General features: G+C 43.0%; 2 protein-coding genes across 2 annotated transcripts; both read left to right on the top strand.

The window, feature by feature from the left end:
- Positions 1–505: 505 nt before the first annotated feature.
- Positions 506–1,766, top strand: MYF6 (myogenic factor 6). Its single transcript, XM_047064903.1, has 3 exons — positions 506–1,024; positions 1,316–1,406; positions 1,648–1,766. Exons 1-3 carry the CDS (start codon positions 506–508, stop codon positions 1,764–1,766), a joined length of 729 nt encoding a protein of 242 aa, XP_046920859.1.
- Positions 1,767–9,984: 8,218 nt separating this feature from the next.
- Positions 9,985–11,998, top strand: MYF5 (myogenic factor 5). The gene is made up of 3 exons (XM_047065009.1): positions 9,985–10,485; positions 11,295–11,370; positions 11,808–11,998. The coding sequence occupies exons 1-3, from the start codon at positions 9,985–9,987 to the stop codon at positions 11,996–11,998; spliced, it is 768 nt and encodes a 255-aa protein (XP_046920965.1).
- The last annotated feature ends 5,563 nt before the right edge of the window (positions 11,999–17,561 follow it).

Below are 17,561 nucleotides of genomic sequence, written 5' to 3' on the forward strand. Positions count from 1 at the left end.
CCACTCTGCAAATACTAACCAGGCTATTTTGGAGCAATGGCTATTGCCTTTGAAATCTTTCATCATGGGTCTATACTTAGAATTCAGATGAGCCTGGGGGAGGGGAATGGAGCAGTGTTAATCCCCAGTTGTTTTGAAGTTGTCCTGTAAACAGGTTAGCATCTAAACTATCTTAAATGGAACCATTCAATGCTTTATTTAAATTGTAGGATTCTCTCCTAGTATTTTGTTTTAACCTGTTCTGCATACAGATTGTCACATCGTCCTGGAGGTGACACTTCTCAGTTTTCTTTCAAACTAGATATTCTAGAGAGCGCTGGCTGGAATCACATTGGTAGACTGATGCTCCCTGACAGCTAAAAGTTGGATTGAGTTTCAGGAGCTACTATATATAAAGCTGGGGCGACTTATGTCACCGCACTAATTAAATGCCATCTGGGTGGTTCCTCTGGGTTTTTGAGCCCATCACCCAGTTCAGACCGAGTCAGAGGCCAAGGAGGAGAACATGATGATGGACCTTTTTGAAACTGGCTCCTATTTCTTCTACTTGGACGGGGAAAATGTTACCTTGCAGCCATTAGAAGTGGCAGAGGGCTCTCCTTTGTACCCAGGGAGTGATGGTACTTTGTCCCCCTGCCAGGACCAAATGCCCCCGGAAGCTGGGAGCGACAGCAGCGGAGAGGAACATGTCCTGGCGCCCCCAGGCCTGCAGCCTCCCCACTGCCCCGGCCAATGTCTGATCTGGGCTTGCAAGACGTGCAAAAGAAAATCTGCCCCCACTGACCGGCGGAAAGCTGCCACCCTGCGCGAGAGGAGGCGGCTAAAGAAAATCAACGAGGCCTTCGAGGCACTGAAGCGGCGGACTGTGGCCAACCCCAACCAGAGGCTGCCCAAGGTGGAGATTCTCCGGAGCGCCATCAGCTACATAGAGCGGCTGCAGGATCTGCTCCATCAGCTGGATCAGCAGGAGAAAATGCAGGAGCTAGGGGTGGACCCCTTCAGCTACAGACCCAAGCAAGAGAATGTAAGCCCAGCTGCTGCCGGGGCAGGGGAACGCAAAGGCTGATTAGACGCTTTCCTTGGGGCCTTAACCTCCAGCTGCTGGGTCTCCGTTCCAGTTCCCGTTCCTCGCCCGCCCCTCCCGCTCCCTCTCGAATGAACCCCCAGTGACCCGTCCACTCGGGGTGCCTGCCACAGGCAGGAAATTCGTACCCGGCCCGAGGAAGCAGGGGAGACACCCCCACCACGCTCCCCCACTCCCTCCCCGGAACCGACGTTTCTTTCCTAATCTTCTGCGGCCTTGGTTTTTCTCCAGCTGGAGGGTGCGGATTTCCTGCGCACCTGCAGCTCCCAGTGGCCAAGTGTTTCGGATCATTCCAGGGGGCTCGTGATAACTGCCAAGGAAGGTAAAGTAAAAGAAGGGCGCTGGGCTGTGCCGGAGAACACGCCGGGAGGGGGGCTGGGGTGAAAGGGTAGAAAGGGCTCGGAGCCTCGGCGGGGCGGGGACGCACCCCGCAAGGGGCGAGCTCCTCGCGCGCGGCCACCGGGTCCTCCCGCACTGCCTGCGCGGCCTCGCGCCGCGCCCGGGGCTGCCTCGTCTTTCACTCCTTGGGTGCTATGCTTGTGTTTCTCTTTTTCTGCGCTCAGGAGGGGCAAGCATGGACTCGTCAGCCTCGAGTAGCCTTCGATGCCTTTCTTCCATCGTGGACAGCATTTCCTCAGAGGAACGCAAACTCCCCTGCGTGGAAGAGGTGGTGGAGAAGTAACTGGGGGCCGGAGTTTGGGATGCTCTCCACGCAGCGGCAAGATCCCACCCTCCCTCCTTCGCCTGATCCTTTAGACGGGGTCACATTACATTAATATTTAGGAACTCAGACCCACGAGTTTATGAAAGGGAAGGAGACATGTTCACAGAGAAACTTCTCAGAAACTGTCGTGCACGCTCACATGAAAAAGCCTCCGGCTTTGGGCTTTTACTTTTGGAACCGCGAGTGGCTTAGGTCTAGCAGCCTTACTTTGCTTTTGTTTGGTTAGTTGTGCAACATATTACTTTTATTACGGCGATCCTTTTGTGCCATGTTCAAAAGAAGTTCATTCCTGTCCGAAGCAAAGTGGGAACGTTGCATCTAAATGTTAGTGGTACTGAATGTATTTTTGTAAATAATCTTAGTACTTTCATTTTTTATGTAAACCCAAGAAGTAATATTTTAAATGTGGAGTGACAGATTGCATATAAAAATGTGCGAGGATCCTGATATCGTAATATTAAAAAATGAGTTTCTTTCTGAACAACGTTGGTCCTAATTTGATTGAACTCAAAAGTATGTTTGGGACAATGTGCACTTAAATAAAGAGAAGCCCTATTTTAATTTAGACGCCACACCACCCCATTTATTTGGATGTTCTCTTAAAGGCTGATTTAAAGGGAGGAAAATAGATTGTTTTCCTATGTCTGAATTAAACTGTTCACCTTTCTATCTCATATAGACCAACACTTGTGGTTAAAAGTGAAGAATATCCAGAAGGAATCGGTCCTTTTTCCTTTTATCAGCATTTTTCCCCCCATGTTTTAACTGTCCTATATGTGGAGATCTGGGGGAGATTAACTTACCCAAAGTTAACTGCTGAATTTTCAATCCAGTAAAACCTCACTGTTGCAAGAAATAGCCACACAAAAACTCTGATTTGCCTCAAAAGATCGTTAGCTAATTTAGTCCAAATTACTGTCCCCCCTTGACTTTCCAGGCCCCGCCCTTCGTGGAGAAAAGTGCATCCGGGGTACCCACGCCTGGCACGGGCCTCCCAGCCTCCCTAGTTTTCCTGAACCAGACTGATGGTTAGAAGACTGGAATATATCCTCGAGGCCCCGTGTGGCTCGAGTTTGTTTTGCAAATAGAAAGATAAAAGAAGGGAACAATCTGTCTCTTGAGGTAGGGGAGGCCTCTCTGAAGGACAGGTTGCTCCAAGAGAGGGAAGGGTTAAATGGTTGAGGGCAAAAGACAACAACAACACACATGAAACCTCTTAGCTGGACCAAATAGCAAAGCCCCAGAGAGTCTTGAAGCCCCAGGAGCTCCTCACTGCCGGGATTTTACAACGTGTGCCAGGTTTGTTTATCCTGTAACTTCAGGAAGAAACGACCACCAAGAATCACAGTGGGAAGTGAAGCCGAGGGGAGGGCCAAGCCGTTTCTTTGGAATTGCTACTTCTTGCATTCTGTAAATGCCACCGTCCTCCAACAGCCATCTCCACCCTTAACTTCTTCCCTCTTTTTCCCTACAGCTAGCCTAAATTTACAAATGCGAAAATCAAATCCTATTCAATATTTCCCAACCCAACCTTGCTTCCTAACTACAGTCTGGACATTCCTGTTGCGCACCACAGAAGTTCCAGATACCGCCACAGACAGCGCCCCCTGCAGGCATGGAGCGGTATCTTGCCCCTTTTCTGGCTCCAAGGGCCTCTCCAAGTCATGGTTACTCTGTCTTCTGAGCACCTGGATAATTTTAGTTTCTCCTAGAATACGTGTAAAGTGCAGGAAGGTTTATAGAGGAAACTGACACCGATATATAATCTCTCCCAGAGGTTTGGGAAAAGCAGGTGGGAGTGTTCCTGGATGCAAACGGCTGAGTCTCTGTGGGCACTGACTACCTAGATTCAATCCAGGCTGCTACCGTGTAGCCTTGGGCTATCCCAGCCCCTCTCTTCTCGTTTTCTCATTTATAAAATAATCGTGACAACAATAATAGTGCCTAACTGCGGGTGTGAAGATTTCACTGAGGTGACACACAATCAAGGGCTTGCTTAGCCAAAGCAAAGCACCAAATAAATACTAAACGTCGGCCCTCTTTATTTTTCATTAGTAAATCTAAATTGACCATCAGGAGGCTTCTCTTCCACCGAAAGCCACAGTTCCTTCAGTTACTGTTTCCTACCTTGCAGGCGCTATTTGGGGAAAGTATTAATAACACTGAAATCAGCAATATGAATGACTCATTCTTAGTATTTTACATATTGAGTCATAATCCTACAACTACTTGTGGGAGACAAACTGTTATTTCTTTTGAGAAAAGGATTCTTTGGAACAGAGATGTTCTTGTATTTTAAGTGTAGAGCCAGGGCTTGGAGCCAGAACCTATCAGGGGCTTCCAGCCTGATCTCTCAATCCCCCTGCACCCTGAAAGAAAAGCCTTGGAAAATGAGAAAGAACATTTATGGTCTAGAATAATTGGTTCTCTTTAACAATTGTTTTCCAAACATTCTTTCTCAAGAGTGATTAGCTAGTGAACCCCAAATTAGGGCAGTAATTGAATTAGAGGTAAGCGGTAAAGTATTTCAAATTATCCAATCAGACCATGTATGAATATGAATATATCTTGGTGGTTAGTATATCCATTAGCCATGCTTATTATGTATCTATGATTTTTTTCTTCCTGGGAATCGATATAGATTTTTCCTTCAAGTGTGTGTCTATATGTGTATGTATATATGTACACATATGTATATATGTGTGTGTACATACACATATGGACACATACATATATACATACATATATAGACACATACTATGTATATACACATCACATATTATATATAAAATATAATAAAGATGTGTCTAAAATATAGGTATGTATATGTGCTACAGAGTCATGCCACAACTGAAAGCAAATATCATAAATGACCAGGTGCACTAATTTACTTTATGACTGCACATATAGTTATAATAAGATCTGTGTTATAAACTGTTTAGCAGCAGAATGCTTTTTATCAATTCATGGACTTTATTTGCTGATGGATTTTATTTAGTCTTTGCAAACCCAATCTTCTCTATCTCTCCTAGCTAGGTAACTTGAGAAATTGTTTGGAATAAGTTTTGCCTATAGAGGTCTTTTCGTTAAATAGAGCAAATATTTCCCAAAGACTTCATGTGACCTCTACTGCTATAGCTGACATATTAGGCTTTCCAATGAAATCCTTGGTGTGTTTGCAATTAAAGTGTTTTCATTTGATATTAATGATGATAATCTTTACTAAGGCCAAAGCCAAAACAAACAGGGCCATGGAAGCAGAAAATCAAGATATAATAACTTGGTAAAGATAAGCAATTGGGGATTTAAACACAGCCTCTTTCCAGAGGTAGGCATAAAGTTATCAAATATTTTTAAAATGAGTGATTTTCTTTTTTATATTACCCGAGAAATAATTTACAAAAGGCCAAATGTCAGCTTTTTCAAACTAACTTTAATCGTCACACCTGGATCATTGAATTCCAGCCCTGAACATAGTTGAAATTCACTTATGTCTAATGGACTCATTTGCATATATATTTTTTTCAGAGCCCTTCAGACGTATGGGGGACGGGAGCATGGTGCTGGAACTCAGTGTTCTCCACTACCATTGAGGCTGCAGAAAAGTCTTGGGTTACTCAAGTGAACGCTCTCCTTACTGAGACATTTTTGACTCAAAGTTACAATTTCTCCATTGGTGCTTTTCTCTTAGCACCATGTATATATGTATATATATATATATATATATATACACACCATATATATATATACACACACACCATATATATATATATATATATACACACCATATATATATATATACACACACACCATATATATATACACACACACCATATATATATATATATATATATATATATATATATATAATCATTTATCTCAAAATTCTCCTCCCAGAACACCCTGTCTGGGAAAAAAATATTTTAAAAATATTCATCTTTAAACTTTGAAATATCTCATTTCCTAATCTAATGCATTAGTAAATTAGGAATAACGTGGTGCTTCCTCAAAGAGCCAAGCCATCAAGACATTTCTCCAACAAAAGATGATGCTCAGTCCTAGAGGTTTTGTTCTGAAAAAGAGATTTTTGGCAAGCCTAGTTCAGAGTCGGCCTGTGAGATAGAATGGCTATGCCATGTGCTGCTGAAACAGAGATAATGCTGCAGGAACTGGCTCCTTTCTCTACTCTCAAGACTGCTCAAAGTCCCTCCGGTGGGCCTTTGATCTCTCCTGGGAGTCTTCGAATTCAAGCAGAGGCCAATGTCTTCCTCAGCTGTCTTCTCCACAAATTCTTCCAGCAGCTTTGGCAGGTACTAATGTGTTTACTTAGGTGTGCCTCGTTCCCAGAGCTAATAGCAGTTTGAAATTGTTTAGCACATTGTGAAGTCATATATGATAAGCACAAATCTCTAGAACAACTAGAGGTGTCCAGGAGTTGTTAAGGGTCTCAGAGGCAGAAGTGAATTGAAATGGACTTATCTTTCCATGTATATTTGGTTTCTCTCAGTGAGAGAAGCATGGAGAATTTTCAATAATGCAGAATTCCTAGGGTAGGCAAAATTTACTAGGAAAGGAAGCTCTGAGCATTGTTTCGCTGGTGGGGTCTGTCCATCAACACTAGGATTGTTGCCATAATACTTAAACTAAAATAAGTTCTTAAAAAAAAGATTGGTGATCACTTAAAGGTCTATGCAATTAAAACCTACTAAATCTAAATTGTAAGAAAATCAAGCATGCATTTATTTTCCTGCAGAATGTCAAGTGGAAAAAAATTTAATAATCTATATACTTCACTAGAACCTTGGGTGGCATACATTTATAATAACATGCATGGCTTAATTTTCTTCCCTTCTGTAAGGTTTTTACCTTTCTGTAAAACTGTAAGGTTTTCCTAGTAGTGTCGAAATGTCATTTCTAACAACTTGGTTATGTAGTAAATTAATGGAATCTTCCTCTGCACCTAAAAAATCCACTTCACTGATGAATGGAAAACAGATTGTGTTTTTACTCTTTTCTATGAGGAACAAAAGTCAGTCTAGTCTGATTTTGAGAAAGAGCACCCAATCAGTAGAAGATCTCTTTTTTAAGTGATTTTTTTTTATTTTTTTCATAGTTCTTTGTTCAGTTTCCCCACTCAAGAACTTGTTTTTCTCTGTGTGGCTCACCCAGTTTCTCATTTTCTCTTACACGATGTCCCAGCAGAACCTCTCCTGAACTGGGGGACCCCAGCCGTCTATCTGTCAGGCCCTGGCTTCCTTCCCTCTTCGTATACTGTCCCGGGTTTGGGGGGTTTAGTTTTTGGTTTGGTTCCTCTCTCCTTCGCCTCTCGCCATTGACAGCGGCTTAAAAGTTTTGTGTCATTTTTTACTTTGGTTTTTGAGATCCTATTTTCAGCGCTTGAGTCCCAAGGGTCCTCAACCCCGGACCCCGTTCTCCCCCCGCAGCCCCCCCCCCCCCCAGCAGGTCCCATTAAGCCGCCGGGCGCTAGTGTTTTCGCGGCTTCTTTAGTTCCACTCGCCCGCGGCACTCTGGTAAATTTGTTTTGAGATCACCTTACCAAAGACAGCCCTAACCTCTGAAACTACCGTTACTGACAGAGCCTCCTGAGTGACAGCATCTTCCCAGGCCCCGAGCTGAGGGAGAGACGTCAGGGACCCAGCCTTTGCGAGTTTCTGCTCTGGAGCTCCAAGCGCACTCACTGAGCCGGCATTGACCTAAGAAAACCAACAAAATTCACCTCTAGGAGCGCAAGGTCTAGAGAGCTGGATGTTCGGTTCCAATCCTGTGTGCCCTGGGGCAAACTACCGACGCCCTGAGCTTCCGTTAGCGTCTTTTAAAAATGGATCTAACAAATAATTCCCACAGAGTCGTCGAAAGTAGCCAATGAATGAACGCAAGGAAAGGGTTGAGAACAGTGCTTGGCAAAGACAAAAGTCTTGATAAAGTGTTTGCTACAAACATCCCACGCGGAGGGATTAGGGACAAAGCACATGCGTGGTGTGAAGAAATCACCTGACAGGTGGGAGATCTTCCACTTAAACCCTGAGGTGCAAGTTGATTTGTGCCCAAATCTGCACATAACGTCGGTACCACATAGCCAAAGAAAGTGCCAGTATTGCTGCTGGCCAGAACCTCTGTGACTTGGCCGAGAATTCCTGGGTGAGGTTATCTCCCCACTACTGTATTTCAGAGGTAGCAATGTGTATGCATTCCAATGTTTCCACCGGTATGGATGGTCTTCAGTCCTTTAGGAACTTGACTCTTTCATCTAGTACAGACCTTGGTACCTGACTCATTTCAAAGGCATACACTTGTTGATAGTGCTAAATAAGTTGCAGATGGATTTTCCACTGGCCAGACAATTAAGCAGCCCATTGGTGTGAAAGGGACCTTGATTTTCAGGGGGGAGTGGGGGGAGGGTGGTGTCTCTGTCTTATGGTTGAATGAACGTGGGAAAGGGGGCAGAGCCCTGCACCATGAAGCTAACCTTAGTGACTGTCACTCTACTGCCCGAATTTTTCAGAGACTTCACTTTGGAGAGCAGACCTCACCCAGCAAAAGCACTTCTCTGATCCCTGAAGATATGGGATTAGCCAGCCAGGGTTGCTTGAGGAAAATAATGTTATTTAAAAGTAATAGAAGAAAGCACCCCTCCCCATCACTTTGGTGCCACGACACTTACTAGACTGGATGGCTGAACATGGAGATGAGAACAGTCCCTCCTATTTCAATGGGGCTGCAAGCCTTGGTCCAAAACTGCAGACTACTTAAGACCACTAAGACCTTAAGTGATGGTTTTTCTTGTACATAAACAGCACCGTCCCCTTCTGCCCCTACTCCAAGGCATCTGGAAGTTGGTTAAGGGTGGAGGGGCAATGGGAACAGCCGATTAATAAATAGATTCATTCTCACCTAAATGGCAGCCCTCCCCTCTCTTCTTCTACCCACCAAAGTTCCAAAGCCCCCGCTGCGATTGCTTTTTTGGAAGGCTTTTGTCGCCCAAGTGTATGAAGTTGCTCAAGGTCTGAACTGGAAATTTTACACGGGCGGAGAAGGATTGCTGTGCCGGCAGCTGGGATGCATCTGTAACGGTGTTAGTTCGCCTGAAAGCAGAAAATTAGCGACCCCAAAGCCCAGCTTGGCTGTTTAGTCTGTCGAAATGGCAGGGCGGAGCAGAAAGAGGAGGAAGGAAACGCGCGCCCCTGGAAAGAGAGGTCGCCGTCCAAAACGCACTTTCTTCGAATACAAATCACAGAAGTATAGTCAATGTGGATCTTTGGCTGGCTCAGGGTCTAGCAAAGGCCTGGTAGGAAGGATGAGGCGCTCAGTAAACACGTGCAGAAGGGGGAAGGAAGGGAAGACTGTTCCTGGGCACCTGGCCCTTGAGCCCACCTCCTTTCAGATGAACAGACATGTAGAACCCTGTCTGGAAAAAAGGAACCTCCCTGCCCATCCTTCAATAACATAGAGCCTATAAAGTGACCATCTGATCAGAGCAGATTTTTAAAAATCTAGACTCACTCCATGATTGAAAGTGTCGCTTCAAGTTTTTAGCACCCGTTATTCAATCCACACACTGAAAAAATTCCCGAGATAATGAAAGTTCATGTAGAAACAAACACCTAAAAATAAGGTAATTCCTCACGTCCAAGTTTGGGAAGGCAGCTCGGCTTTTGAGGTCAGCTGACAGTGGGGAGTTTTATTTATTGATTTTTTTTTTTTTTTTAATGTGGGAGCAACTCAGTGACACTGTTTAAGTGATCCCTTGGTTTCGGTAGTCTAGAGAGTGCGAGTGAGCCGGTTGGGGAGCGATCCCCCTCACCCCCTCCCCGGCAGAAATGCAGTAAAACCATTAGCGTCAAAAGGGGCTGTAAACAGCAAATTGTCTCTAGAGAAAAGGCGGAGGTTTGCCCAGACAGCCCCTGCGGGGGTTGTGGTGGGATATGCTAATACTGCCTGGCCACTGGGGCCGGCCTCCCTCCCCCAAGAATATATAAAGAGCCCCAACCCCAGCACATCCGACCCAGGCCGCCAGGCGTTTGCCCTTGTTAATTACCAGGGAAACCGACCAGGGAGCTCCGCCGGGGATTTGCAGGCCCGCCTCGGCGCCAGGCTCTCGGTTCTCGCCGGTCTCTCTCGCTGCTGTCCAGGTGCACCACTTGCTTCACCGCGGAGGATGGAGGTGATGGATGGCTGCCAGTTCTCACCTTCCGAGTACTTCTATGATGGCTCCTGCATCCCGTCCCCCGAGGGCGAGTTCGGGGATGAGTTTGAGCCCCGAGGGGCTGCCTTCGGGGCGCATAAACCAGAGCTGCAAGGCTCAGACGAGGACGAGCACGTGCGAGCACCTACAGGCCACCACCAGGCCGGCCACTGCCTCATGTGGGCTTGCAAAGCATGCAAGAGAAAGTCTACCACCATGGATCGGCGGAAGGCTGCTACCATGCGCGAGAGGAGACGCCTGAAGAAGGTCAACCAGGCTTTCGAGACGCTTAAGAGGTGCACCACGACCAACCCCAACCAGAGGCTGCCCAAGGTGGAGATCCTCAGGAATGCCATCCGCTACATCGAGAGCCTGCAGGAGCTGCTGAGGGAGCAGGTGGAGAACTACTACAGCCTGCCGGGTCAGAGTTGCTCTGAGCCCACCAGCCCCACCTCCAATTGCTCTGACGGCATGGTAAGAGATAGCACTGGTCAGCCCAGTCTTTTCCAAAAATTCTTATGTCTCCTTTAAACCAGGTGAGGCCACCAAATATTCAATGGTTATTGGTGGATAGGGGTGGGGAAGCCAGAAGAGAGGTGCCCCATTTAGAAAGATGCCGGAAACAGCTGTTGAACAGGATTTTAGTTGGACTTCCTCCCAGGTTCTAGGTGAACATTGTAGGGAAGGGTTGTCATATGAGATGGGTGGTTGCAAATGATCAATAACCTGTCTTCCCCATTGCTCAGTTTCTTTTTTATAAACTATGCCACATGTAGAACCCACCATACACAAATATCTAAAGGCAATTGTCTGAAGTTCCCACTGCCCCAGAGGTTGTAACTAAATGACGAAATGGAGAGAAATGCCCACATGGCCCCAGCCCCTGCTCCACTGAGGCCTGGCTGGAAAGGGATGTTGATGCATTCTTTTCAGAGGGCGTTTGTGCCATTGCTGCCAGGTTTTAATGTGTTTTTGCCCTGGGAAAGTGTTCTCACCCTGAATTAGTGTGGCTTCCTTCTACTCCAATCCATTTTGCATGGTTAACCCAATGCACATTGCTGCTGAATTCCACCCCCTCCCTCTTCCCTTTGCTGCTGCTCTCCTCTTCTTCAAGCACAGAGATTGACCTCAGCGCCCTTACAATTTGGCTCCTGAATCCAGGCAATGAAGGTGGTTGAGAGTGGTCAGTTTGCAGAGCTGGTGGTCAAGAACAACCTCACTCTAGCTCAGAGCATCTTTTGCCAAGACCTGAAAACAAACTTCCTTTGTGTTTTGCATTATAGCCGGAGTGTAACAGCCCTGTCTGGTCCAGAAAGAGCAGCAGTTTTGACAACATCTATTGTCCTGATGTACCAAATGGTAAGAAGTGGGACTTAAGATGCGTTAAAAAAACAAACAAACAAAAAAACAGACAAACAAAAAAACAGTTCAATGTCACAATTCAGCCTGTCAAAGCAGAGTCTGGTCTTCCAAGCTGTGCTGGGGAAGGAATAGAAGGGATGGTTCTCATGGGGAGGTTTTGGTGCAGCAAATTAGGTACTTATCTTTTGTCCAAAATCCCTCTAACAGATTCACACACATGTGCACTTTTGCTTGAAATTTAACTGGGAGGCTTCTCCACTCCCTATGTTCATCTCCATGAATTGTTAGATATTTATTGCAAATTTCTCCATCAGGCTTTCTATGACCACCTGACCTCTGGGTGTCAAAGTTGCTGACCTATAGTTTAAGGGGCTATGTAAGCAAGTGTCTCTATTTGGGATTTTTTTTTAATGGTTCTCTCCTTGTATCCTTAGTATACACCACAGATAAAAGCACCTTATCCAGCTTGGATTGTTTATCCAGCATAGTGGATCGAATCGCCAACTCAGAGCAACCTGGAGTGCTTCTCCAGGACCCAGCCTCTCCCTCCCTAGTTGCCAGCACGGATTCACAGCCTGCAACTCCGGGGGCCTCTAGTTCCAGGCTCATTTATCATGTGCTATGAACTGAAAATGTAGTCTAGATCAGTTCTATGAGGAGGGCCTACTATACAGGAGGAAGGAAGCCCAAAAAGGTCAAAAGCAAGACAACTTATATATAAAGATTTCCTCGCAGTTGTAAATTTGTAAATATTATTTTGCCACTTTATAAGAAAGTGTATTTAACTAAAAAAAAATCACCATTGCAATTAATACTTTATTTCCTTTATCCTTCTCCTCCTCCTTTTCCTCCTCCTTCTACTTTACCACCTTCTTTGCTTTAGAGATATAGTACCAATAATATTTTTTCTGATAGGGGGCAATTCATTGAAGGTAGCTTGTTGCAATGCTTAACTTATATTTTTTATAAATATTGCTTATCAAAATATTATGTCTGCTGTTAGATCTTTATTTTTTTTTTCTTTAAAACATTAGAACATCTGGAAATCAGTTACAGGAAACTTTAAATCTATTTAACTTTTGTTTTTCTTATTAACCCTTTGGTGATATTGTATTAAATAAAAACATAATGATACTGCCTAATGGTATATATTTTGATCTTTTCTTATAAGGAATGCTTCTTTCTAATGTAAGCACAAAATAGTACTTTGTGGATAGTTTCAAGATATATGAAATTTTGGAAATTCCACCATAAATAAAATGGCTTAAATGAAATATTTTTGTTCATGTTTAAAACAACAACAACACAAAACACCCCTAATGGAATTAGCAGTCACTGACATGAGATCTTTTAATGGGTGCGGGGTGTGAAAATACCAAAATAGTTGGCTTGTGGATACATTTGAATGTTTACCATCTCATAGACACAATTTAGGACCTGTTGATGTCACAAGTGAAGAGAACATTTCTATTTTAATTAGATTTTAAGGGAGGCCACGAAATACAATGTTTCCTTTATATTAAGACTGTGCCACATAATGTCAAATTGTGTGTGTATGGAGGGAAAGTTGTTGTTCAGGACAAGACTACTTGTTTAAGTGACAAGAGTGAACATTACATCATTTTAACACCTAGAAAACTTTGGAAATCATGAATCAGATCATATTTACTTTACTTGCCTGAAAATATATTGATACATTAATATGTTAATATTGTCAATAAAATATTTAAAAGTATTGATCTGATCTTTTTTCTATTGTTAAGTTCTGGAATAAGAAAACTTATGGACACCTGGGTGGCTCAGACCCTTAAGCAGCCGACTTTGGCTCAGGCCATGATTTCACAGTTCGTCAGTTCGAGCCCCACGTCAGGCTCTGCTTTGACAGCTCTGAGCCTTTGCTCCTTTGCTTCAGATTTTGTTTCCCCCTCCCGCTGCCCCTCTCCTGCTTGAGCTCCCTCTCCCTCTCTCAAATATAAGTAAATAAACATTTAAAGAAGAAAAAAAAAGAAAACTGACACAAACTACAGTAAAGTGAAGCAGACTGCAATTGGCTTCTGTCTTTCCCAGCCTTTTTGATTTTATTCATCATCGTGTGTGTGTGTGTGTGTGTGTGTGTGTGTGTATGGTGCACATGCATTTTTAGTGTTCATCACTTTAAATATCCTTTAGCAAGAATTGAAATAAAAAAAAAAACAGAACAGCTAAGTGGAAAATGAGGTTGAGACAATCATTGAGATAATTCTCACAAGTTTACCATGGAGAGAGATAAAAAAGAAATAGCCTTAAAACCTCTAAAGTAACTGTTCACAGAGAAAAGAGATAATTGCTTCACCCTCTAATTTGTACTTTTGTTTAAAATTGCTAAGGGTGTGGTTGCATATAGTAATCAACTGGACTCCTTGCTAGAGCCTGGTAATTATACTCTACTCAGAAAGGTTTTCCCTTGTTTCTGATATGATTTTTCTTGCACTTGTCCAGCCATGAGGCTTAAAAGAATGGAAATAGTTCCATAGAGGGAGAGGAAAAGGACTGAGTTCAGAAAATAATGTAGCCACCTGTCACCATGAGCATCATGCCCTGATATGGATGCTGACTTTTAGCACACAGGTAACTCTTTCCTCACCCTTGGTTTCGGGGGTGTGGGGATTTAAGGTGAAGAGAATTCAAGAAGGTATGGTAGATACGTATGCATGGTTTCAGTATAAGTTTGAGTTACGTCATTGGACACTGCAGTAGTTCCCTCTCTTTCTTATACTTTTGGGGAGAGGTTGGATATTTGTTGTTGTTTTCAGTAGAATTAGAATAAAAGGAACCATCCAAAGATTGACTTGGGTTTTTTTTTTTTTTAAGTTCAATTTTAAGACACATTGCCATCCCCTGTTCCGTTTAGTAAAAGCAAGCAGAGAACATCATGGAATTTTAATTCAAGAGAATGAAAATGAACTTTCTTTCTCACGGAACTCTAATTACTTCTATAACTTGTTAGTGTTTCTGATACTCTCAGTGAAAATTATAATGCTTCCAAATGTTTAGTTTTCTAGTGGTCTGGATTTCATAATACTCTCCATGCCAGATCGCTCAATTATTCTCATTTCCAGTGTACTAACATCGAAGGCTGGTGTCTACTCAGCAAACAACTTGGCACAACGTATCGTATACAGTCATATGTACTTTTTCGACAAAAGACCTTCAAGAATGGGGTCTCCAGTAGTCCAGACCCAGAGAAGTCTCTTCTCTGAGAAGGGGGGGAGGGGTGGCAGGAGAGGGGAGGGAGAGTGAAAAGTGACTCTGGCAACATATTCCAGCAAGGACAGGATTTTGCCATCGCTAAGTCCCCAAGAATGAAAAGTTGGGCTGTCACTAACCTTTTATCAGACCACCCATCTCAGTTGGTGGGAAAATACAACCAGCAGTCAAATTTCTAGAAGCTCGGAGAATGTTCCTTTTACTATCTGCAAACCTGTTGGGGAGGAGCTTCTCAGGAAATCAGAGTCAAAAGGAGACTCCTTTCTCCTCATGCCTGAAAACACAAGCTTACTGGGCTACAGAGGAAAACTGTGGGGAGTGAGGTTATGGCAACTGGGAAGTGCTATTTGGAAGTAAACTGCTATATGAGTCAAGGGGTCTTGATGTCTTGATTGCCCCTGTTTTCTTGTTTGTTTGGTTGTTTAATTTAAATCCAAATTAGTGAACATGGAGTGTAATAATGATTTCAGGAATAGAATGTAGTGATTCATCGCTTGCATGTAACATCCAGTGCTCACCCCAACAAGTGCCCCTGTTGTTTATTTTGTTTTGTTTTGTTTTTTATTTTCTCATTTGAAAGATGCAAGTCAGATAAAAATTAGTGGCTATGTTATACCCACAAGTTCTTTAAGATGGCATTCCTACAAATACTTAATCTGAGAGTGTTTTTTTCCTGAAATTCTCTCTTTGGGGTTATAACAGTTACTAGATTAAAGTAGTAATTTAATTCCATCACTTTCAGAGGTGGTATTTCTGGGGACGATATTAGAGCACAGCTATTTGTAACTTCTGAAAGGCCCTGCTGAAGTGGCAAAGTAACCCCATGAAAATATCACCACTGAATGTTTCCACATTATCACAAAAAGCATAGAACACTAGGTGTATTTCCTTTAAGAATTCTGATTGCAGATATTTTAGTTGACTAGTGATTTAGTTGTTTAATATGGTGCATTTGCTGAGCAAAGGATCTAGTATTTAATCTAAAGTCTAAACCAGGTCTAGCATGATTAATGTATTGCTCTCTTTTCAATTTTTACTTGCCATATCTGTAAAATGGGCTAAATGATGATTACAAATAGTTACTATTAACATTATTATAGTGTTAAAATCCTACAAAATAATTCTTCATAAGGAGGAAAATAAGCCAAATTGTATCTCCATTTATGCTACTTAATTCAGTTCATTATTGATTAAGTGGGCACTAATGATAAAGCAGCAACTAGTAATTATGAAGTACTTATCATTATGCAAATAAGGAAATTGAGGCTAAGGAGTTTAATAATTTGCCTAAGAACACTCTATTTGGACTGGCTAATTAGGCTCCTTCACAGCATATGTTCCAGGAGGCTCAGGCAGAGGTTACAAATCTTCTTAGGACATAGCACTGCAAGTCCCAGAGCATTCTTCTGGTCAAGGAAGCTACTGACGCCAGTCCAGAACCATTGAGAAGCAAATTAAACTCTACTTTTCAGTGGAAGAAATAGGAATGAATTTGTAGCCACATTTAATCTAACACGCAGACAGTATATAATTTATCTCTCTATTTTTTCACTTTTCACCTATTTTACCCATTCACTATAATCTGGCTCTGCTTCTATCCTTATCCATGGTCAAAACAACTTTCGAGGCAATTGACTGTTCCTATTCTGGGCAAGTTTATACCTGCAACCCAGATGTCACTTAACATCTCTTTAATGTCTCAGTGGCACTTCCAACTAAACATGTTCCAAATTCAACTCATGGTATTCCACCTCTCTACCTCTTAACTTGGCTCCCTTTCGGCATTGACTGTCTCAGTGAATGGTATCACCAAGTATGTAAACACGAAACTTAGGACATACTCCTGATACATCAATCTCCCTTAACCTCTTGTCTCATTCATTACAAAATCCTATAGATTTATTCTCCTAAATATCTCTCAAATCTCTATCCTCAATCAAAACTGTGGTTATCGTTATCCATAAATATCGTAAGATCCTCGTAATCTCCTCACCCCGTATTTTCTCTGGATCTTCCACTTCTGGACACAGCATCTAAGGTTGTCTTTGGAGATTGTCTCTTTCCTTTTCTCAGGCCACGTGGTTCAGGTAGGAGTGACTGTACCAAGTGACTCTAGAAGTGATCAAGTAATTCAGGATTGACTATGAGTATGTCCTCTTCTTTGGACATAATGATTGTCTCATGGACCAAGTTGTTCATGAGGTGTCAATTTTAGGATATTTGCTGGATTGATAAGGGGGAAAAAGTTCACTTTCTGCTAGGATGAGAATCATAAGATTGTTTTACTCTAGACTTCCAGCTACCATTTCATCCCCAAGAAAGGAAATTCTGTCTAAAAATGAAGCCAACAAAGTAGAAAGCCAAGCTGTGGTTGTGGTGCAAAAGATATATTCCAGAAAGCATTATTAAGTATCTGGATCCCAAAATACCTGAATATCTGCTCTTGGCCATGCATTATAGTTTTGGAGCCAACGAGTGATCTTTTCCCTTAAACCAATATAAGTGGGAACTTTGTTAACTGAAAGAATCTTGCATAATATCATTTTTTGATCTTCTCCACCTGTTCCAGCCAGAGCCATCATCTCAGAATCTTCATCTGATCATGCCAGCCACCCCATTTCCCCTCAGCTTATTCCCCATAGGTTAACAACAGACCAAACTTAATGGGCCCCTCACGTTCTGGATGTATGCTCTCTATCTATATCTCTAGCATTACCTCTTTATAGAGGTAATGTCAAGTCCCTGCTCCCTCCACTCCAGCCACTTAAGGGACCTTTATCAACCATAGTAGTCACTCTTGCAAAAGGAGCTTTAACACATTCTCTCTGCATTGTTCTTCTTTCCTCCACATCACTTAGTTGATTTCCAATCTCCTTTTAGATGTCAGCTCAGGCATCAATTCAAAGTTTTCCTTGAACTCTTTCACAGTGTCATGTCCTTTG

The sequence above is a fragment of the Lynx rufus genome, unplaced genomic scaffold (genome assembly GCF_022079265.1).
Source record: "Lynx rufus isolate CCGP_SWC_20201006 ecotype Redwood Valley unplaced genomic scaffold, mLynRuf1.p SCAF_7, whole genome shotgun sequence".
Classification (NCBI taxonomy): domain Eukaryota; kingdom Metazoa; phylum Chordata; class Mammalia; order Carnivora; family Felidae; genus Lynx; species Lynx rufus.